We start from the raw sequence: 23607 nt of genomic DNA on the forward strand, positions 1-23607 counted from the left end.
TTTATCTCTCCTTCATTTCTGAATGACAGCTTTGCTGGGTATTCTTTGATGAGTTTTTTTCCTTTGTATATATCACCCCCCCTCTCTCCTCACCTGTAAGGTTTCTGCTAAAAGCCTTATTGGGATTTCTTTGTAATGATTCTTTTTCCTCTTGCTGGTTTCGTCTTTGATTTTTCAGAGGTTGATTATAATGTGTCTTGGTGAAGACTGATCTTTGAGCTTCCTGTGCCTGGATGACCATATGGATTAAGTTTTCTGTTCCTTTTTCCCTCTCTTATCATGCTCCATAGTTCAAAAATGGGATTTTTGCTTAAGTTGTTACTAATCATTTTAGCCAGCTACTTCTAAGGTCTGTTCATTGAACTATGACAGTATTTCTCGTGTGAAGATACTTAATCAAGTTGTAACAGTCCACCCTTTTATAGCCAAGGGTACAGTAATACATAAGTCATACTGAAAAATAATCAGAGAAAAATTTACATTTGGGCATGATATGGTCCTTTCATGAATTGTTTAGATTTACAGATTGTCATTAAAGTTATCAGCCTTAGCTCTCCATCCTCAGATCTATGACCTTGATTTTGTCTGCTGTTCATCAAATGGATAACTATACATCAATCAGAACTAACAGTTCCAGGTGTTCATAGTCCCTGTGATACTTGTCACACTTTCCCAAGAGCTGATATTAAAACAAAGTTGGTCCCTAAGGCATTTCTTAACTTGAAAATTTTCTTTTTAACATAGATGTTGCTGCCACTTTCTCATAATACCAGAGTCCTTGTGATTTTTCTCCTATAAAAGCCATTTGTGGTTTACGGATATTTGTACATACTTAAAATTCCCTTGATAATAAGCACTTTTAGAAGAGATGTATTTTTACCTCACAGGTATTTTTGTATTCCTTCATTCAGTAGGAATTTGAGTGCCTATATGTGCCAATATGAACATTTGTGCAGGTATTAGAATCATTCAACCAGGGTGCTAAAAGCCTTACAGCAGCAAGTAAAGATTTTACAGTTAACCCAATTCTTCTATTTAATGTACATTTCTACAAAATATCTGTTTTGGTGATCTGTAAGGTCAGGTTCATGGAAAGACAAATAGTGGCTTTATTAGATACATGCTTAGGTCTCTCTCTTATATACGGCAGCCCACAGTCCTCAGAGTTCCAAGCTTTTTTTCTGTTTGGTCCCCCACCCTGTGATTTAGAATAGCTGCTAGATGGGTAGCAACAATTTCTTAAAACACAGCAAAGTACCAGCCTTAATGTATACATCTGAAGAGAATTGAATCCAGTATATATATATATATATATATATATAAAAAGAACAGGCACTTCACAAATGGCCATTAAAAATATAAGAAGATACTCGATATCATCAGTCATCTGGGAAATGCCAATTCATACCAGGATGAAATATCATTACCCACCAGAATCGCAAAAATTTTAAAGAACAGTAACACCAAATGTTGGTGAGGATGTGAAGCAACAAAAACACAAATTCCTGGTAGAATTATACATTGATACAATCAATTTGGACATTTGACTTCCAGAACCTTCTAAAGCTTAAAAAAACCTTGTGCCCCAGCAATTCCACTCTTGAGTGCACATTGTTCACAAAAGAGGGGAGGTGGCCAGATGAGGCTTCACAGCATCACCTTGACAGGCAGACAAGCATTTAGAAGAACATGAAGTCACGGAGATGTAAGCCAACCTGTTGTGTTGGGGAACAATGTTAGTTCCAAACAGCTGCACCACATAGATTACAATTCCAGAAAGATACAAGGCTGAATGAGTAGAGTGTTGTAGAGCTTGCTGCTGAGTCTGTTCTGCCCAGGGACATGGTCAGATTTGTACTTATCAAGATCACTCAGATCAGTGTGTTAGAGTGAAGTTAGGGAGGCTATGTAACTGTTAGCAGGAGGTCAGATGGATGGTTATCACTTTGCTGCCATTTTGCCAATTCTGGAGAATAAGTACTTTTCTTATATTCTGCATTATCATATGTGTCATTCTGTAAGAAATGAACAAATGAATGGTTAAGCAAATCTTTGCAAACCTGGAATACCCCAGGTTCATACCACATCTAGCAAAGATTTGCTTAAACCATTCTGACAATTTTCAAATGTCCTATCTAGAAATGTCCTTGATTTCACCAAATGTGCACAGGTTTTATTTACCTTTACAACAAAACTTGCATTTTTTCCCTCTCAGTTTGAGACGGTGACATAGAAGGACACACAGAATCGACAGCTATATACAAAAAAAACCAATTTCTTCTGAAGGAAACCCAAAAACTAGTTAAGCAAGTCCCACAAATCAGGCAAATGAGAAAAATATCCACATCAAAGTGGGAGAGGGGGGTCTGATCCAAGATGGCAATGTAGGAAGACCCTGAAATCACCATCCTCCATGGGCACACCAAATCTGCACCTATTTATAGAGCAGTTCCTTCTGAACAACTGAGGACTGAATGAACAGCTTCTGTACAAAAGACAGAGAACATCAAGAGAGATGGAGGCATGAAGGGAGTCCCCACCCTTGACACTGTACTTGTACTACCTCTCCCACTTGAGTTCATAAAGAGGCTATGAGCAGATTCTCGTGTTCTAGGGCACAGGAAGAAAAAATACTACAGATTAACAGAGCAACTAGAATATAAAGGGACTAGCCCTAGAACCCAGCCAGAAGGCAGGGGAGCTGCTGGAACTCTCCCTGGGTCCAAGGAGAGGCAAGCACCATGTTTTCAGTTCCCCACCCCCAAGCTTGACCATGTGGATGGAAACAGGGTTCAGGTGCCCTAGCCAGCCCACCTCCTCAGTGACCTCCAGGCCCCTATCCCACACTGCACCCAGCTGTCCCAAGGTGGTGTCATCACAGGACTGCTCACACCAGGACACCCCAGTTCAGCCCTCACTACATCCCCAGTCATTGCATGAAGGTGACACAAGCCACCTGGAATACCCCAGACTCATACCACTTCAGATGACTTGCTAAGGTACCCCCAGCATAGAGTGCTCTGGAACATCTCATGATTGCCTCAGTCCTAGCCACACTGCCAGAGCACCCCAGGATCCCCCAGCCTGTACCATGCCTCAAATTCAGAGCAGGGGCCCTCCATGTGGAGAGCCTCAGGACACCCAGGTTTGCACCCACTTCACCTTCAACCATTCCACCAGGGCAGCACCATCACAGACTACCCTGGGAACCCAGCCCACACCAGCCACACCTCCAGCCAGCAAAAGTTACCAGGCCCACACAGTCGACACAGGGGATTGTATACAAGACCATTCCTTCAGTTGAAGTAGCTGTCCTACCTAATTCATGGAAACAAATGCAGAAGGAAATAATAAAGAGCAGAGCAGAAATAAAATATGAATAAAATTGATAAGCCTTTACCCTGACTCAAAAAAAATGAGGGGTCCCAAATAAAATCAGAAACAAAAGAGAAGTAAAAATCAATACCACAGAAATACAAAAGGTTATTATGAGGCTACCACAAAAAAATTATATGCCAACAAATTGGACAACCCAGGAGAAATGGATAAATTTCTGGAAACCTACTATCTTCCAAAACTGAATTAGGAAAATCAGAAAATCTGAATAAACCAATTAATAGTAACAAAATTGTTGATGAAAAAACTCCCAACAAACAAAAGTCTACTACCAGATGGATTCACAGGTGAATCTACCAAACACTTAAAGAAGCATTAATACCTATTCTCAAGCTATTCCAAAAAATTGAAGAGGAAAGAAAATTTCCAAATATGTTCTACAAGGCCAGTACCAAAACCAAAGACACTGCAAAAAAAAAAAAACTACAGGCCAATATCTCTGATAAGCACAGATGTAAAAATCCTCAACAAAATACCAGCACACTGCATTCAGTAGTACATTAGAAGGGATCATTCACCTCAATCAAGTAGGACTCATTCCAGGATGTATGGGTGGTTTGATATTCACATATCGAACAACGTGGTACACCACATTAACAAAACTAAGGATAAAAATCATATGATCATCTCAATAGATGCAGAAAAGGCCTTTGGCAAAAGTCAACATTCATTCATGATAAAAATTCAACAAAGTGGGTTTAGAGTGAACATACCTCAGTATAATACTGGCCATATATGACAAACCCATAGCTAACATCATACTCAATGGTGAAAACCTGAGAGCTTCTCCTCTGAGATTGGTGGTGGGGGAGACGAGGATGTCCACTTTTGCCACTTACTCATCATAGTACTAGAAGTCCTAGCCACAACAATAAGAAATAAAGGGCATCCAAACTGGTAAGGAAGAAGTTAAACTGTCACTATTTGCAGATGACATGATACTATACATAGAAAACCCTAAAGACTCCACCAAAAAAACTATTAGAATAAATAAATTCAGTGAAGTTGTGAAATATAAAATACACAGAAACTGGTTGTGTTTCTATACACTAATAACAAAGTAGCAGAAAGAGAAATTAGGAAAATTTTAGTGTTGAGTTTGTAATGTCATTTGCAAATATCTTCTCCCATTCAGTGGGCTGCCTCTTAGTTTTGTTGACTGTTTCTTTGCTGTGCAGAAGCTTTTTATCTTGATGAAGTCCCAAAAGTTTATCTTTGCTTTTGTTTCACTTGCCTCTGGAGACATGTCTTGAAAGAAGTTACCGTGGCTGATGTCGAAGAGGTTACTGCCTATGTTCTCCAAATAACCCAGTCGAAAAATGGGCAGAAGACATGAACAGACACTTTTCCAAGGAAGACATACAAATGGCTAACAGACACATGAAAAAAGTGTTCAACATCACTAGCCATCAGGGAAATTCAAATCAAAACCACAATGAGATACCACCGTACACCAGTTAGAATGGCAAAAATTAACAAAACAGGAAACAACAGATGTTGGCGAGGATGTGGAGAAAGGGGAACCCTCTTACACTGTTGGTGGGAATGCAGGCTGGTACAGCCACTCTGGAAAACAGTATGGAGGTTCCTCAAGATGTTAAAAATAGAACTACCCTATGACCCAGCAATTGCACTACTTGGTATTTACCCCAAAGATACAGATGTAGTGAAAAGAAGGGGCACATGCACTCCAATGTTCATAGCAGCAATGTCCACAATAGCCAAACTGTGGAAGGAGCCAAGATGCCCTTTAACAGATGAATGGATAAAGATGTGGTACATATATAAAGGGAATATTATTCAGCCATCAGAAAGGATGAATATCCACTATTTGCATAGCCATGGATGGAACTGGAGAGGATTATGCTAAGTGAAGTAAGGCAAGCAGAGAAAGACAATTATATATGGTTTCACTCCTATGTGGAACATAGGCAATAGCACAGAGAACCATAGGGGAAGGGAGGGAAATCTGAAGGGGGAGAAATCAGAGAGGGAGATAAGCCATGAGAGACTATGGACCACGGGAAAAAAAACAGGGTTTCAGAGAGGAAAGGGGTGGGGGGAGGGGGTAACAGGGTGATGGGTATTGAGGAGGGCACGTGTTGTGATGAGCACTGGGTGTTATACATAACTAATGAATCCTTGAACACTACATCAAAAACTAATGATGTACTATACAGTGGCTAACTGAACATAATAAAAAAAAATTTTATTTATAACTTCACCAAAAAAAGAATAAATACCTAGGAATAAACTTACCCAAGGAGGTGAAAGTCCTATACTTTAAAAACTATAAAACATTGAAAGAAGTTGAAGATGACATGAACAAATGGAAAGACATTCCATGCTGCTGGATTGGAACAATGTTGTTAAAATGTCTACATATCTACAGATTCAGTGCAATCCCTACCCAAATACCAATAGCATTTTTCACAGAACCAGAAGAAATGATCCTAAAATTTGTATGCAATCACAAAAGACCCTCAATAGCCAAAGCAATCTTGATAAAGAACAAAGCTGAAACTTTCACAATCCTTGATTTCAAGATATACTACAAAGCTATAGTGATCAAAACAGGATGGTACTGGCAACAAAAAATAGATCAATGGAACAGAATAGAGAGCCCAGAAATAAGCCCATGCATATATGGTCAATTAATCTCAACAAGAAAGGCAAGAATATACAACAGGGGAAAGACAGTCTCTTCAACAAATGGTGCTAGGGAGACTGGACAGCTACATGTAAAAGAATGAAACTGGACCACTTTTTTAGACCATACACAAAAATAAACTCAAAATGGATTATGAAGCTAAATGTAAGGAGGCATCTGGGTGGTTCAGTTGGTTGAGCATCTGACTCTTGATTTTGGCTCAGGTCAGGATCTCAGGGTAATGGGATTAGCCCCATATTGAGCTCCATGCTCAGCAGGGAGTCTGCTTGAGATTCTCTCCCTCTCCCTCTGCCCCTCCCCCAGCTCATTCGTGTTCTCTCTCTCCTCCCAACTCTAAAAAATATTTTTTTTAAAAAGGAGCCTGTGTGAGACCTGAAACCATAAAACTTCTGGAAGAAAACATAGTAATCTCTTGAACATGGGCCTTAGCAACATTTTTCTAGATATGTCTCCTAAGGCAAGGGCAACAAAAGCAAAAATAAACTATTGGGACTACACCAAAAAATAAAGACTTTTGCACAGCAAATGAAACTATCAACAAAACGAAAAGGCAACGTACTGAAGGAGAGAAGATATTTGCAAACGATATATCTGATAAGGAATTAATATCCAAAATACATAAAGAACTTACACAACTCAACACCAAAAAAACAAATACTCTAATTTTAAAATGGGCAGAGGATCTGAATAGACATTTCTCCAAAGAAAACATAAAGATGGCCAATAGACACATGAAAAGATGTTCAACATCACTCATCATCAGGAAAATGTAAATCAAAACTACAAGGAGATATTAACACCTATCAAAATGGCTAGTATCAAAAAGATAAATAAATGAACCCCTTCCGTACTGTTGTTGGGAATGTAAATTGGTACAGACACTGTGGAAAACAGTATGGGGGTGCCTCAAAATTTAAAAAAAATACCATATGATCCAGTAATTCCACTACTAGGTATTTAGCCAAGGAAAACAAAAACACAAATTCAAAAATACCCCTATGTTTAGTGTAGCATTAGCCAAGATATGGAAGCCACCCAAGTGTCCATTGAGAGATGGATGGATAAAGGTGTGTGTACACACATACATACATATATACAATGGAATATTAGCCATAAGAAAGGATAAGATATTTTCATTTGCAACAACATAGATCTAGAGGGTATTATGCTAAGTGAAATAAAAGGAAGAAAAACCAGAAACAGACACATTAATAGAACAAATTGATGGTTGCCAGAGGGAAAGGGAGTGGGAGATACAGGCTTCCTGTTATGGAATGAGTAAGTCATGTGTATGAAAGGTACAGCATAGGGAATAAAGTCAGTGTGGTTGTAATAGTGTTGTATGGTGACAGATGGTAGCTCCATTTGTGGTGAGCATAGCATAACATTTAGACCTGTTGAATCACTATGTTGTACACCTGTAACTAATGTAACATTGTGTGTCAACTCTACTTCAATTAAAAAAAATCGGTAGGGGAGGCTGAGACACATTCTCACAATGAATCTCAGCCCTGGCAAAGTAACCCACCATCAAGAGGGATCTCACAACTTGGATCTCTCCCTGGGGAGTAAAGGGTTTGAACTCCTCTTGTAGTACTGCAACTGTTTAAGGCCTGTACCTGAGAGATAAGTCCCCAAGACATCTAGCTTTGAAAACCCATGGGGCTCATGTCCAAGAGCCCCACAAGGCTATCAAGACCTGAGAAATAGTTCTTAAAGGGCTATCCAGAATTATCCACCCTCAGGGCCCAGCATAGAGACAGCGAACTAAAAAGCACCGAGTTTTTCGGGGGTGGGGGCTGTTTGCCTATCTTAAAACTTCACGTGAGGGGCAGGCATCTAATTTCACACACATCCAGGAACCTACTGAAATACTTTACAGAACAGATGCAGGTGGGTGCTATTTTTGTGCTCTTCCCTCTGCCTCATTCCAGGTCACCAGTATCTACAAGAAAGGTTTGTGCATCTGTCTTGTGCCTTATTTTTGTAGCTGCCATCCAGGGGAGGCTGCTTGGCTCTGGTGGCCAGCAGGCCTTAAGTTTTGCAGTACTGCAAAATTGAAAAAGAATTCTTTTTTTTAAATTTAACTTAATTTAATTTATTTATTTGACAGAGAGACACAGCGAGAGAGGGAACACAGGCAGGGGGAGTGGGAGAGGGAGAAGCAGGCCCCCCGCCGAGCAGGGAGCCCGATGTGGGGCTCGATCCCAGGACCCTGGGATCATGACCTGAGCCGAAGGCAGACGCCCAACAACTGAGCCACCCAGGCACCCCTGAAAAAGAATTCTTAACCAGCTATACCACAGGGCCCACCAAAGAGGCAGCAGACTGAAATACCCACTCTCTATAAAAGTGCTTATTAACGTATCTTTATAGCTGTGGCCTATGGGGCATGCTTTTAGTTGAACACTTGTGTCGGGGCTGACTATAATCCTCTCCAGAGACTGGGAAGGCTGGTGGGCACCATCCTTATGCTATCTTCATGCTTTTCCTTTTCCTAGCCCCAGATTGCAAGACAGGAGCTGCTTATATGCTTTTTTGGTGTCCCACCTTTTGTGACTGCCACCAGACAAAACATTCCTTGATAGTGTGGCCCAGTTGTCCAGTAGGGCCTGTGTTCACAAATTCAATGGGATGGTAGCAAACAAAGAAAGGGTTTTAATTGGCTCTCATCCCAGGGCTCAGTGCAGAGGGAGCAGACAACACCTGTCTCCCAGTCTTCCCCTGAAAGAGGGGTATTTGCATATTTTAAACTCTGCTGCCTGAGGTTCTTGCTTTCAGTCAGCCTGAATCTAGGTGCTGACTGAGATCCTCCCTTTGGGACACTCACAGGTCTGGAGCCACTTGGAATAAAATAGACTGTTTGGACAAACACAAAGTTCTGAGATACAATGAAGAGCTAGAGCAAGATTGAATAATAGTTTGATCTCCCACATGATCCTACTCCTTCAGGCTGGGAGATTTGGCTGTTTTCTCTTGTGCATAGCAACCAACACAGAGAATGAAAGAAAATGCAGAAACAAAGGAACATGTTCCAAATGAAAGAACAAGATAAAATCTCGGAAAAAGACCTTAATGAAACAGAGGTAAGTGATTTACCTGATAAAGATGCTCACTAAACTCAGGAGAAAATGGATGAACAAAGTGAGAACTTCAACAAAAAAAATATAAGTACCACATAAAAAGTCATAGAGCTGAAGAAACAGTAATTGAGCTGAAAAAATGCACTAGAGGGGTTCAATAACAGACTGGATGAAGCAAAAGAAAGGATCAGTAAACTCCAAGACAAGGCATCAGAACTCCTCCAATTAGACCAGCAAAAAGAAAAAAGAACAAGAGTGAATATAGCTTCAGGAACCTATGGGACAACACCAAGCAGACTAACATTCACATTATAAGGGTCCCCAGAAGGAGGAGAGAGAGAGAAAGGAGTAGAAAACTTATTTGACAAAATAATGGATGAAAACACTCCTAACCTGGGGAAGGAAACAGACATGCAGATCCAAGAAGTCCCGAGAATTTCAAAAGGATGATACCATGATCAAGTGGGATTTATTCCAGGATGCAAGGATGATTCAACATCCGTATATTAGTGTTACACACATTATCAAAGGAAGGATAAAAATTGTATGATCATCTAAATAGATGCAGAAAAATCATTTGACAAAATTCAACATTTACAATTAAAACTCTGGATAGTTTGGGTATAGAAGGAACATACCTCAACATAATAAAGGCATATATAAGAGGTCCACAGCTAACATCATACCCAATTGTGAAAAAGCAGAAAACTTTTACTCTAAGACCAGAAACAAGACAAAGATTCCCACCCTTGCCACTTTTATTCAACATAATCTTGCAAGTCTTAAAGCAATTAGACAAGAAAGAGAAATAAAAGGTACCCAAATTGGAAAGGAAGAAGTAAAACTGTCACTATTGGCAGATGACATGATACTATATATAGAAAATCCTTAAGCCTATACTAAAACAAACAAAAAACTGTCAAAACTAATAAATGAATTCAGTAATGTTGCAGGATGTAATATCAATATATAAAAATTAGTTGCATTTCTATACACTAACAACCATAAGAGAAATTAAGAAAACAATCCCATTTATAATTTTCTCAAAAGAATAAAATACCTAAGAATGAATTTAACCAAGGTGAAAGGCCTTTACATTGAAAACTGTAAGACACTGATGAAGGAAACTCAAGAAGATACAAATAATGGAAAGGTATTCCATGCTGATGGATTGGAAGGATCAATATTATAAAAATGTCCAGACAGTCTAAAACAATCTACATATTCAGTGGAATCCTTATCATCTCAATGGTATTTTTTATAGACCTGGAACAAATAATCCTAAAATTGGTATCCAACCACAAAAGATTCTGAATAGCCAAAGCAATCTTAATTAAGAAAGAACAACAAAGCTGGAGGCATCACACTTCTTGATTTCAAACTACATTACAAAGCTCTAGCCATAAAAATGATGTTGGCATAAAAACAGATACATAGACCCATGAACAGAATAGAGAGTCCATAAATAAACTCACACATATATGGTTGGTTAATTTACAACAGTGGAGCCAAGAATATACAATGTGGAAAGGACAGTTTCTTCAGTAAATGGTATTGGGAAAACTGGATAGCCACATACAAAAGAATAAAACTGGACCACTGTTTTATACCATACACAAAAACGAACTTAAAGTGGATCAAACACTTGAACATAAGAACTGAAATGTTGAAATCCCTAGAAGAAAACAGGTAAGCTGCATGACATCAGCCTTGGTGATGATTTTTTCAATTTGATAACAAAAGGAAAAGCAACAAAAGCAAAAATAAATAGTGGGTCTGCATCAAACTAGAAGGCTTCTGCACAGCAAAAGAAACCAACAAAATAAAAAGGCAACCTGAGTGGGAGAAAATATTTGCAAATATTTATCTGGTAAGGGGTTAATATCCAAATATATAAAGAATTCACATAACTCAATAACAAACAAAAAACGTGATTAAAAAATGGGCAGAAAATCTGGAGATTTTTTTCTGTAGAAGACATTGACATGTCCAGCAGGTACATAAAAGGGTGCCCAACATCACTAATCATCAGGGAAATGCAAGTCTAAACTACAGATGTTATACCACCTCACACCCTTCAGAGCAGCTAGTATCAAACAGACAAGAAATACCATGTTGTCAAGGATGTGGAGTAAAGGCTGGTAGCGGGTATGGAAATTGCTATAGCCACTGTGGAGAACACTATGAAGGTTCCTCAAAAACTAAAAATAGAATTCCCATACTATTCAGCAAGTCTACTTCTGAGTATTCATCCAAAGAAAATGAAAACACTAACCCAAAAAGATACGTGCACCCCCCATGTATATTGCAGCATTATTTACAATAGCCAAGATATGGAAGCCACCTGTGTGCGCCCATCAGTGGATGAATGTATAAAGAAAAAAATTTTTTTCAGCCATAAAAAAGGAAATCCCACCATTTGCAACAACATAGATAGACTTCAAAGGCAGTATGCTAAGCAAAACAAGTCAGAGAAAGGTACCATATGATCTTACTTAGATGTGGAATTAAAACAAACTCACAGATACAGAGAACAGATTGGTGGTTGCCAGAATTGAGGGATGGGGAGTGAAGCTGTTCAAAAGGTGTACTTTCAATTATAAAATAAATAAGCCCCAGCTTAATGACTGGTTAGCAATACCAGGTTGTATATTGAAAGCTGCTAAGAGAGCAGATTAAGAGTTCACATTACAAGAAAAAAAAAATTTTTAGCTTAAAACCAGGAATGACTGGCAGAAGATGAAGACTTGGTGGTTTTACAGAGATTTTCACCACTGTGCTTGTTTAATGGAAATCTACCTGTGCTCTCTTATTTTGACTCCATCATGAAGGCAGGAGTTCAGATAAACCCTAAATCATGCTGCTTTGAAGAGAGGGGGCACCCGGGGTTGGTCACCAGAGGGGGAGCCAGGTGCACCGTGGAAGTGCCAGGTGGGCAGGTGGGGTTCCAGCTGGACCAGTGCTGGCTGATGGTAATGACAGGGTCTGGGGGCAGGGAGTTGCAGGAGGGTGGCCACGAGCCTCCACCACCCCCCGCCCAGCTCCCACGTTGAGCACTGTTGATTAACTAGGTTTATTATGGTGATCATTTCACAATATATAATATTAGTACAACATAATTATTCTATTTTTTTAATATATCAACTATAGTTCAATAAGAATTATTTTAACATTTTTATTTAAAATAATTTTTAGGGGTGCCTGGGTAGCTCAGTCAGTTAACTGTCTGCCTTTGGCTCAGGTCATGATCTCAGCATCCTGGGATTGAGCCCTGAGTTGGGCCCCCTGCTCAGCAGGGAGCCTGCTTCTCCCTTTTCCTGCCCCCACCCCCCCGCCATGCTAATAAAATCTTTAAAAATAATTTTTGGTCTCCTGGGGGGAAAAGATGGTGGAGGAGTAGGGGACCTATTCCAACCGGTCCCCAGAATTGAGCTGGATATCTACCGGACTACTCTGAACACCCAAAAATCAGCCTGAGATGTAAGAAGATAGATCTGGATCTCTACAAACAGACTATTACAGGCGTTTGGTTGGTTTCGAGGTATGAAGCAGGGAGCCGTGATTCCGTGGGCAGATATCTGAGGATAAATGGAAGTGGGAGGGAGCCTGGCCGTGGGGATCCTACATTGCCGGTGAGCGATAGCCTCCCGCACTGGGGACGGGACACAGACTCGGAAGACTGGTAGCGACGGGCAAAGGGCTTTAGGGCAGCCCCCCAGATGGAAACCAGGGCAGTGGGGCCATGCCTGCAAACTGGAGGGGCTGGTGGTTTTAGAAGCACAAAGGCCAGAGACGTGCCCCAACCTGGAGGCAAGGACTGGGAGCGCTGAGGAGGGGCGAATAACCCAGGATGCTGCAGTTTATAGCAGCACAGACAGAAACAGAGATGTGTGGTCGGGAGAGCTCACTGAAGAACAGACTGCGATCTCTCTGCTCTGAGGCAGAGGGTTGGAAATTGTCTCTTCTGCTCTGACTCTCGGAAGAGACGCAGAAAGCCGCCAGAGAACAAAAGCCCCCCAAAACCAGTTTTCACTGAGCCCATCCCCCACCACAGGGGGCAGGGCAACTCTGCCCAAACAGTGTTGCCTGAGTAACAGTGTGGCAGGCCCCTCCCCCAGAAGACAGGCTGGGAAAACAAGAGGCGAGCAACCATAAGGTCCCTGGAAAACAGGTGCATCTGGCTTGGGTTGTGGCCAATAATTTGGACTCTATACATTCCCTCAACCACCCCTCAACAGAATGACTAGGAGGAGGAACCTCCAAAATAGGAAAGACTCAGAGACTATGACTTATGCCACAGATTTACAAATGGCTTCAGATATAACCAAGATGTCAGAGATGGAATTCAGGCTAGCAATTGTGAAGACAATAGCTAGAATGGAGAAATCGATTAATGGCAACATAGAGTCTCTAAGGGCAGAAAGGAAAGCTGAATTGGCAGACCTTAAAAATGCTATCAATGAGATCCAATCTAATCTAGATAATCTAACAGCTAGGGTAAGCAAGGAAGAAGAATGAATTAGTGACCCTACAAAACCAATTAATAGATAAAAAGGGAAAAGAGGAGGCCAGAGAAAAACAACTCAGAAGCCATGAAAATAGAATCAGAGAAATAAGTGACACCATGGAACATTCCAATGTCAGAATTATTGGAATCCCTAAGGGGATGGAGAGAGAGAGAGGACTAGAAAATGTATTTGAGCAAATCGTAGCTGAGAACTTCCCTAATCTGGGGAATGAAACAAACTTTCATGTCCTAGAGGCAGAGAGGACCCCTCCCAAGATCAAGGAAAACAGGCCAACACCCCGGCATGTAATAGTAAAACTCGCAAATCTTAGAACCAAGGAAACCATCTTAAGGGCAGTTAGGGGGGAAGAGATTCCTTACGTACAGAGGGAGGAACATCAGAATAACGTCAGACCTATCCAGAGAGATCTGGCAAGCCAGAAAGGCCTGGCAAGACATATTCGGGGTACTAAATGAGAAGAACATGCAGCCAAGAATACTTTATCCAGCAAGGCTGTCATTTAGAATGGCTGGAGAGATGCAGAGCTTCCAAGACCCACAGAAACTGAAAGAATATGTGACCACTAAGCCGGCCCTGCAAGAAATATTAAGGGGGGGTTCTATAAAAGGAGAAAGATCCCAAGAGTGATATAGAAAAGAAATTTACAGGGACAATCTATAAAAACAACGTCTTCACAGGCAACATGATGACAATTAATTCATATCTTTCAATAATCACTCTCAACGTGAACGGCCTAAATGCTCCCATAAAATGGCACAGGGTTGCAGATTGGATAAAAAAGAACCCATCCATATGCCATCAACAAGAGACTCATTTTGAACCTAAAGACACATCCAGACTGAAAGTGAAGGGATGGAGATCCATATTCCATGCCAGCGGACCTCAAAAGAAAGCTGGAGTAGCAATTCTTATATCAGACAAATTAGATTTTAAACTAAAGACTGTAGTTAGAGACAATTGTAAATATCTATGCCCCCAACATGGGAGCAGCCATCTACATAAGCCAACTGTTAACCAAAATATAGTCATATTGATAACAATACGTTAATTGTAGGAGACCTCAATACTCCACCCTCAGCAATGGACAGATCATCTAAGTAGAAAATCAACAAAGAAACAAGAGCTTTGAATGACACACTGGACCATATGGACCTCATAGATATATACAGAACATTCTACCCTAAAACAACAGAATACTCATTCTTCTCAAGAGCACATGGAACTTTCTCCAGAATAGACCACATACTGGGTCACAAATCAGGTCTCAACCGATACCAAAAGACTGAGATTATTCCCTGCATATTCTCAGACCACAATGCTTTAAAACTGGAACTCAATCACAAGAAAAAATTTGGCAGAAATTCAAACACTTGGAAGCTAAAGACCACTCTGCTCAAGAATGTTTGGGTCAACCAGGAAATCAAAGAAGAACTTAAACAATTCATGAAAACCAATGAGAACAAAAACACATCAGTCCAAAACCTATGGAATACTGCAAAGGCGGTCCTAAGGGGGAAATACATAGCCATCTAAGCCTCACTCAAAAAAAAAAAAAGAAAGAAAAATCCCGAATTCACCAACTAACTCTACACTTTAAGGAACTAGAGAAAAGGCAACAAATGATGCCTAAGCCACGCATTAGAAGAGAAATAATTAAGATTAGAGCAGAGATCAATGAATTAGAAACCAGAAACACAGTAGATCAGATCAATGAAACTAGAAGCTGGTTCTTTGAAAGAATAAGATCGATAAACCACTTGCCAGACTTATCCAAAAGAAAAGAGAAAGGACCCAAATTAATAAAATTATGAATGAAAGGGGAGAGATCATGACTAACACCAAGGAAATAGAAACAATTATTAGAAATTATTATCAACAACTATATACCAGTAAGCTGAGCAACCTGGATGAAATGGATGCCTTCCTGGAAACCTATAAACTCCCAAGACTGAAACAGGAAGAAATTGACAACCTGAACAGGCCAATAACCAGTAACGAGATTGAAGCAGTGATCAAAAACCTCCCAAAAAACAAGAGTCCAGGACCTGATGGATTCCCTGGGGAATTCTACCAAACATTCAAAGAAGAAATAATACCTATTCTCCTGAAGCTGTTTCAAAAAACAGAAAAAGAAGGAAAGCTTCCAGACTCATTCTATGAGGCCAGCATTACCTTAATTCCCAAACCAGGCAAAGACCCCATCAAAAAGGAGATTTTCAGACCACTATCCCAGATGAATATGGCTTCCAAAATCCTCAACAAAATCCTAGCTAATAGGATCCAACAAGACATTAAAAGGATCATCCACCACAACCAAGTGGGATTTATGCCTGGGCTGCAAGGGAGGTTCAACATTCGCAAATCAATCACTGTGATAGAACACGTTAATAAGAGGAGAGAGAAGAACCATATGGTCCTCTCAATTGATGCAGAAAAATCATTTGACAAAATACAGCATCCTTTCCTGATTAAAACTCTTCAGAGTATAGGGATAGAGGGAATATTCCTCAAGTTCATAAAATCCACCTATGAAAAACCCACAGCAAATATCATCCTCAATGGGGAAAAGCTGAGAGCCTTTCCCTTAAGATCAGGAACACGTCAAGGATGTCCACTCTTGCCACTATTGTTCAACATAGTACTAGAAGTCCTAGCAACAGCAATCAGACAACAAAAAGAAATAAAACGTATTCACATCGGCAAAGAAGTCAAACTCTCTCGTTTTGCAGAGGACATGATACTTTAAGTAGAAAACCCAAAAGACTCCACCCCCAAATTACTAGAACTCATCCAGCAATTCAGTAATGTGGCAGGATACAAAATCAATGCACAGAAATCAGTAGCTTTCTTATACACTAACAACGCAACTGTAGAAAGAGAAATTAGAGAAATGATTCCATTTACAATAGCACCAAAAACCATCTAAGATACCTCAGAATAAACCTAACCAAAGAGGTAAAGGATCTATACTCTACGAACTCCAGAACACTCATGAAAGAAATTGAAGACGACACAAAAAGATGGAAAAACATTCCATGCTCACGGATCGGAAGAATAAACATTGTTAAAATGTCTATGCTACCCAGAGCAATTTATACCTTCAATGCCATCCCAATCAAAATTCCAATGACATTTTTCAAAGTGCTGGAACAAACAATCCTAAAATTTGTATGGAATCAAAAAAGACCCCAAATCGCCAAGGAAATGTTGAAAAAGAAAAACAAAGCTGGGGGCATCATGTTGCCCAATTTCAAGCTATATTACAAAGCTGTGATCACCAGGACAGCATGGTACTGGCACAAAAACAGACATATAGACCAATGGAACAGAATAGAGAGCCCAGATATGGACCCTCAACTCTATGGTCAAATAATCTTTGACAAAGCAGGAAAAAATATGCAATGGAAAAAAGACGGTCTCTTCAATAAATGGTGCTGGGAAAATTGGACAGCCACATGCAGAAGAATGAAACTTGACCATTCTCTAACACCATACACAAAGATAAACTCAAAATGGATGAGAGACCTCAATGTGAGACAGGAATCCATCAAAATCCTAGAGGAGAACATAGGCAGTAACCTCTTTGACATCGGCCACAGCAACTTCTTTCAAGATACATCTCCAAAGGCTAGTGAAACAAAAGCAAAAATGAACTTTTGGGACTTCAAGATAAAATCTTCTGCACAGCAAAGTAAACAGTCAATAAAACAAAGAGGCAACCCACAGCATGGGAGAAGATATTTGCAAATGACACTACAGAAAAAGGGATGGTATCCAAAATCTATAAAGAACTTCTCAAACTCAACACCCAAAAAGCAAATAATCAAGTCAAAAAATGGGCAGAAGACATGAACAGACACTTCTCCAAAGCAGACATACAAATGGCTAACAGACACATGAAAGAATGTTCATCATCATTAGCCATCAGGGAAATTCAAATCAAAACCACACTAAGATACCACCTTACACCAGTCAGAATGGCAAAAATTGACAAGGCAAGAAACAACAAATGTTGGAGAGTTGTGGAGAAAGGGGAACCCTCTTACACTGTTGGTGGGAATGCAAGTTGGTACAGCCACTTTGGAAAACAGTCTGGGGGTGCTTCCAAAAATTAAAAATAGAGCTACCCTATGACCCAGCAATTGCACTCCTGGGTATTTACCCCAAAGACACAGATGTAGTGAAAAGAAGGGCTTTATGCACCCTGATGTTCATAGCAGCAATATCCACAATAGCCAAACTGTGGAAAGAGCCAAGATGCCCTTTAACAGATAAATGGATAAAGAAGATGTGGTCCGTATATACAATGGAATATTACTCAGCCATCAGAAAGGATCAATACTCAACTTTTGCATCAACATGGATGGGACTGGAGGAGATAATGCTAAGTGAAATAAGTCAAGCAGAGAAAGACAATTATCATATGGTTTCACTTATTTGTGGAACATAAGGAATAGCATGGAGGACATCAGGAGAAGAAAGGGAAAAATGAAGGGGGGGAAATCGAAGGGAGAGATGAACCATGAGAGACTATGGACTCTGAGAAACAAAGTGAAGGTCTTAGAGGGGAGGGGGGTGGGGGGATGTGTTAGCTCGGTGATGGGTATTAAGGAGGGCACATACCGCATGAAGCACTGGACGTTATACGAAAACAATGAATCGTGGATCACTACATCAAAAACTAATGATGTATGGTGACTAACATAATAAAATAAAATTTAAAAGTAATAGTTTTTAAACAATTTTAAATTTTAAAAGTAATTTCAAAGACAACATAGGCTATATGAAACCTTCCCAGAGGACAGTGAAAGGAGAAGCAAGATGTGTTTTTCTTTAGAACAAAAATCTGATTTCTCATGTGAGCCCATTGCCCAATTTCCTTGAGTTGCCCCTAATTTTTTTATTAGTCCCTGGATTAAAAGTTCTATTGCTGTCTCATTACACAGTAGACAGTGCCACACTGGTGGTGTTTGTGCCAAGGACACAACAGGAAATGACCCTTCTCAGAAAGGGGGGCTGTGAGGATCAGAGAGAATTCCAGTATGACATTGCCCAAGGGTTACTGGGTCAGGGCAGAGTCTCCTTCACTGGGGATTCTACCCATGTGCCAGCAAATGAGCCTACTGACACCAAGATCATTGAACAAGATGCTCCAGCTCAGACTTTACTTCCCTAACTGCAAACTGCCTATGCTCAAAGTTGCAGGAGAAGCTTCTGGGAATGATCACCGCATTTCACTGTTTTGGTGATTTCAGAGCCATAACCAGATCTTCCTGGCTAGTTGCCTTAAGCAGATTCATTTATCTAATGCTGTTCTGTTCCATAAATAGCAAAGGGGGGAACCACTGGCTTCCAGTGAGTCAGCAAGCCTGCACTGCTCCAAAGAGAAAGGAAGGTGACCCCAAGGTACATGGCCTGCTGTCACAGAAGGAGAAAGGCTTCCATGGAAGGAGGGCCCACAGGGTGATGTTTTACTCTGGTAAAAGGTCACCTGGGTAAGAGTTTCCTGAAACATCTACAATGATTCATTCTCAGCCTGCAATGTTGCTGGTCAAGTTAGACAAGCAGACAAGAGAGGCCTGAAACAGAGCCACCGCCAGCAGAAGGGTACAGAAAGAAGCTCCATCCATTGTCTACGCGAGTTGTCTTTAAGACAGACCAGACCCTGCTTTTTGAAGCTGACTTCTCTGTGCAGAGCTGGAGAATACTACCAGATCTGCTGCAAACACATCCCCCATGCACTCAACGTGGGAGCTGGGCGGGGGGTGGTGGAAGCTCGTGGCCACCCTCCTGCAACTCCCTGCCCCCAGACCCTGCCATTACCACCAGCCAGCGCTGGTCCAGCTGGATCCCCACCTGCCCACCTGGCACTTCCATGGTGCACCTGGCCCCCCTCTGGTGACCAACCCCGGGTGCCCCCTCTATTCAAAGCAGCATAATTTAGGGTTTATCTGAACTCCTGCCTTCATGATAGAGTCAAAATAAGAGAGCACAGGTAGGTTTCCGTTAAACAAGCACAGTGATGAACATCTCTGTAAAATCACCAAGTGTTCATCCTCTGCCAGTCGTTCCTGGTTTTAAGTCAAATTTAACACCACTCTACCCCTGAGAGTGGGAAGATTCAGATGACCCCTAGCGGTTTCTTTCATGGCAACCTTGGCCTTTTGCTTCTCATGAAGCATTACTCACAGAGGCTTCCTTTTTCAGGCAGATTCAGAATGCAAAAATGCTCACCAAGAGCATGCTCCTCGAATAAGGCTCCAAAGATGTCCCCTTATATGGACATGTCATTTGGGCCCTGCCCTGACGAGACTCCTCTCATCTCTCAGGGCTCACCTCCTGCTTTGGTTCATGCCTCCAGCCTCTGATCAGGCTGCTTCTGTGCCTAAGCGTGCTGCCATGCCAACCTGTTGCCCTCCAGTTGGCAAACACCTCTTGCACCTCCAAGATTTTGTCCAAGTATGACTGCCCAAGGCAGGCTTTTTCTACCCTCTCCCCATGCTGCCTCACCTCTCTGCAAAATCAACCTCTCCCTCCTTTGTGCCCTCACATGGCCCATATATTGCCACTCACTTTCTCATCACGGCTCACTTTATTACACTTGAACACTGTATTGTTCATTGTTAGGGGCTAAGATTATGTCTTATTCAAAATTATCTGTGCCTGGCCTTTCAGACCTTCTTCACATCAAAGAGCACTTAGAAAATGATAGAGTATTTTTGTGGTGCAAGAGACTGCTGGTAAAAGAGATCACTATCTTTAATAACCCATTCAAAATTTAAACACACCCGTGGAGAAGTTCTGCCAAAAAGACCCTCAGTTAGTGTTGGTTGAAAGGATGAATCAGTCAGACTGTTTATAAGATTAGGAGAGATCTGCAATTAGGCAAAAACCTTAGAAATCAGTGAAAGGAATGGTCATACATAAAAAACAGAATTAAGACTCCAACATAAGGGTGAGTGTGCAGATTTCTTACCTAGTCAGGGTCTCCTTGGCCAGAACAGCACTAGACTCCATTCTCAATGGGAACTTCATCAGTGCTTTTCTTCATGCACGCACCTCGACTCTAATCAAGCCAACTGCTCACTACCCCCACCCCCACCTCCCGCATGTTCTTTGCCTACCTGCCAGCAGTCAGCCTCTGTTTGGGTTGGCCTCTCTCCAGCACAGCCTCCTCTCCACCCATGTCATCCAGCGGGAGGACAGCTGCCCATCTCAAAGGCTCGCCTGTAGGGCCACCTCCACTGGAGACGCCTCTGCTCCCACTGGGCAGGCATGCATGGTGTCTCCTTCACAGTCCTGTTGCTGTGCCTGTCATCAGGCTCTTGTCCGAGCAATTTCTTTCTATCCCCTATCCTTTCAATGAAATGTGAGCTTCATGTGGTCAAAGACTGAGTCTCATTGTAGTTTCCCCTCCTTCACCTGTAATAGATACACACAATAAATGTATCTTACATTCATCTAGATCTCCCAAGTGGCTGTGGGAAAACCGGGTTCCCGTTTATAGGGAAGCAAGGGTGTCTGTTTTATAGGGAAGGGCCTGCTGGGTGCCAGGAAAGATCCCTGATAGTAAACCACACTCAGAACCCTTATTTCAAGGATTCATAAATTGGATGATCCTATACTAAATAGAGCCAGATCCACGGTCCCCAAATCCATTATTTAATGGAAACTTTGCATAGTAAGGTTGCCCTCAAGGCCTGGGCACTGAGCTAGACCAGAGGGAGACTCAGAGCAGCCCCGGTGGGACAGTGCATTGTATAGGGGTCCCCAGTTCCATATAACAGAAGCAGGCTCCTGATGCACCACAGGGGCCGGGGGGGGGGAAATAGCAGAACAGGGTGAGGCGTTAGAGGGAAAGACTGCTTATCTGAGCCCTATGGGGCATCCGTGGGGTCCGGCAGTAGGCAGCAGCCCCCCTTCCTGTCCAGTCCCTGCAGGGCAGCATGTATGGAGGAGTCTGGTTCCAGATAGCAAGTAAGTAAATGCTCATTTCCTGATAGCCCCTCACTCATCAAAGATTTACCGCCCTGAGCCATGGGCCACCGCACCCCTAGGATATATCCTGGCAATCACACACATACTGGAATCAAGTCCCATTTTGATCTGATCTGAGACTGTGATACCCCACCGTGATCACCGCCATCTTCCCATCAGTTACATTCAAACAGTGGTGCTTTGGTTGGAAAGAAACACACCGTTCAAGTGTTCTTTTTGTGTTTACTGGTAATCTTTATCTCCCTTGTCATGCTCAGCCAGGCCCTCATTCTTGTGGCGAATCCATGGAGCAAGCACCCAAGTAGTAGTCCCTATGGCGACCAGGGGTTGCATCTCCTTCTAGGTTCAGAGAGGTCTCCTCAGGCTGAGAAGTCTGATCCACACTCCCCCAAGCTCTGCTACCTCTGTCTTTGCTTTTGAGTTTGGAGAATGAGATGTCTGGTAATGTTTTATGGCCACAACCCTGCTGGAAGTTTCGAGTTATTGGTGAGTGTGTTTCTGGATGTACTTAACAGCCTCCTCCCCAGATGACCCCAGCCCTACACTAATGTGATGTGCCTTCCTCCCTACAGGCGCAAAGAGTGCACAAGAGGTTCCCGAAGGCCGGCAGAAGCCACCACTCGTCAGAGCACAAACCTCCTTCCATGCCTTCCCCGAGCACCACCGCACCGAGCTGGATGCTTGGAGGCAGCCAGCAGCCCCTACTGGACAGCACACATCCAGGGCCCAGCCAGACAGGCCAGCCGACTGGGCACCAGCAGGAATCTGCCAGACGAGCCAGCAGCCCTCCCAGCCTCCCCTGGTCCTTCCAGAGAAGCAAGTCCTTGTTTTGTTTGCCCACAGGAGACCCCTCCCCGGGATCCTCAGCTCTACCACAGTGGTTTTCAAGCACAGATGCCCCAGGGCACAGGGCGTCGGAGGGGAGGCACAGCCACCTCCTCTCCATCGATGACTTGGAGGGGGCCCAGGAGACCGACGTGGACACGGGCCTCCGGCTGTCCTCCTCGGACCTCTCTGTGGTCTCTGCCTATTCGGCGCCCAGTAGGTTCTGCAGCAGCGTGGAGACAACCCTCCCCCCTGAAAGATGCAGCAGCCACTGGTCAAAGCCCAAGGGTTTCAGAGAAGGACTGCTGCCCACTGGGAGTGGGGTGACCACAGAGACCGCCTGGGCTTCCCTCCCTTTCTCCACCAAAGGGCCTTCCAGCTCCTCAGCCACAGCTGCTGCTCCCCCCACTCCTGGCACCTCCTCACTCACAGGGTCCTCCCCAGAGCCTCCCTGGGATGCTCCCAGCACTGAGCAGACCGTGGGCAGAGACGCCCCGCCACCCCCAGTGCTGGCCAGTCCTGTGGACAATGACATGGAGGAATTCTACATCTGAATACCCTCTACTCTGGCATTCCAGACACACAGGCTCAGGTCCTACTGCCCCTCTGGGGTCTGAACACCACCCGTGCGTGCTCTCAGCCCACTCCCCCACGTCTGTCGAGAATCTGTCTGTCTCATGGGTTTGTTAGCACATTTGCCACACCACCCGTTCTTACCTGAGAGGTGGCATATTTTAGAGACTTGCTGGAAAAATACTTGCATTTTTATGCAAATAAATTCTCGAGCTTAAGTTGTAAAATTTTTTTTGAATACCCAATTCCTTTTGAGATATGGTTTAGTGCACTTAATACGATTTAAATGCCTCATATAATTATTTGAAATAAAAAGAAAACCTAGTCAGCCGGAGCTGATTTGGCAATTTTTCATGCTGTGAAGGAAAAACAATTAAAGCCAAAATGTTGAATGTGGGAAAGATACTAAGTGACCTGTATGAGAGATTAGTGCACAATAATGTAATGTACATGGCTTACTGGATTCTGCATACATATTTGCATTACCAGGCAACAGTGGCCCTAAGAATTTCCAGGTAGTGCTTAGAGTGAA

The 23607-nt window shown here is 42.3% G+C and overlaps 1 protein-coding gene across 1 annotated transcript in view; it reads left to right on the forward strand.

Annotated features, from left to right (window-relative positions):
* Positions 1-23056, forward strand: part of FAM124A (family with sequence similarity 124 member A) — a 114169-nt gene extending 91113 nt beyond the window's left edge. Inside the window, exon 4 of the mRNA XM_021689448.1 lies at positions 22250-23056. Coding sequence (XP_021545123.1) covers positions 22250-23056 — 807 coding nt within the window. The remainder of the gene's footprint in view (positions 1-22249) is intronic.
* The last annotated feature ends 551 nt before the right edge of the window (positions 23057-23607 follow it).

Source organism: Neomonachus schauinslandi, chromosome 3 (assembly GCF_002201575.2).
Source record: "Neomonachus schauinslandi chromosome 3, ASM220157v2, whole genome shotgun sequence".
In the NCBI taxonomy this organism is placed as follows: Eukaryota; Metazoa; Chordata; class Mammalia; order Carnivora; family Phocidae; genus Neomonachus; species Neomonachus schauinslandi.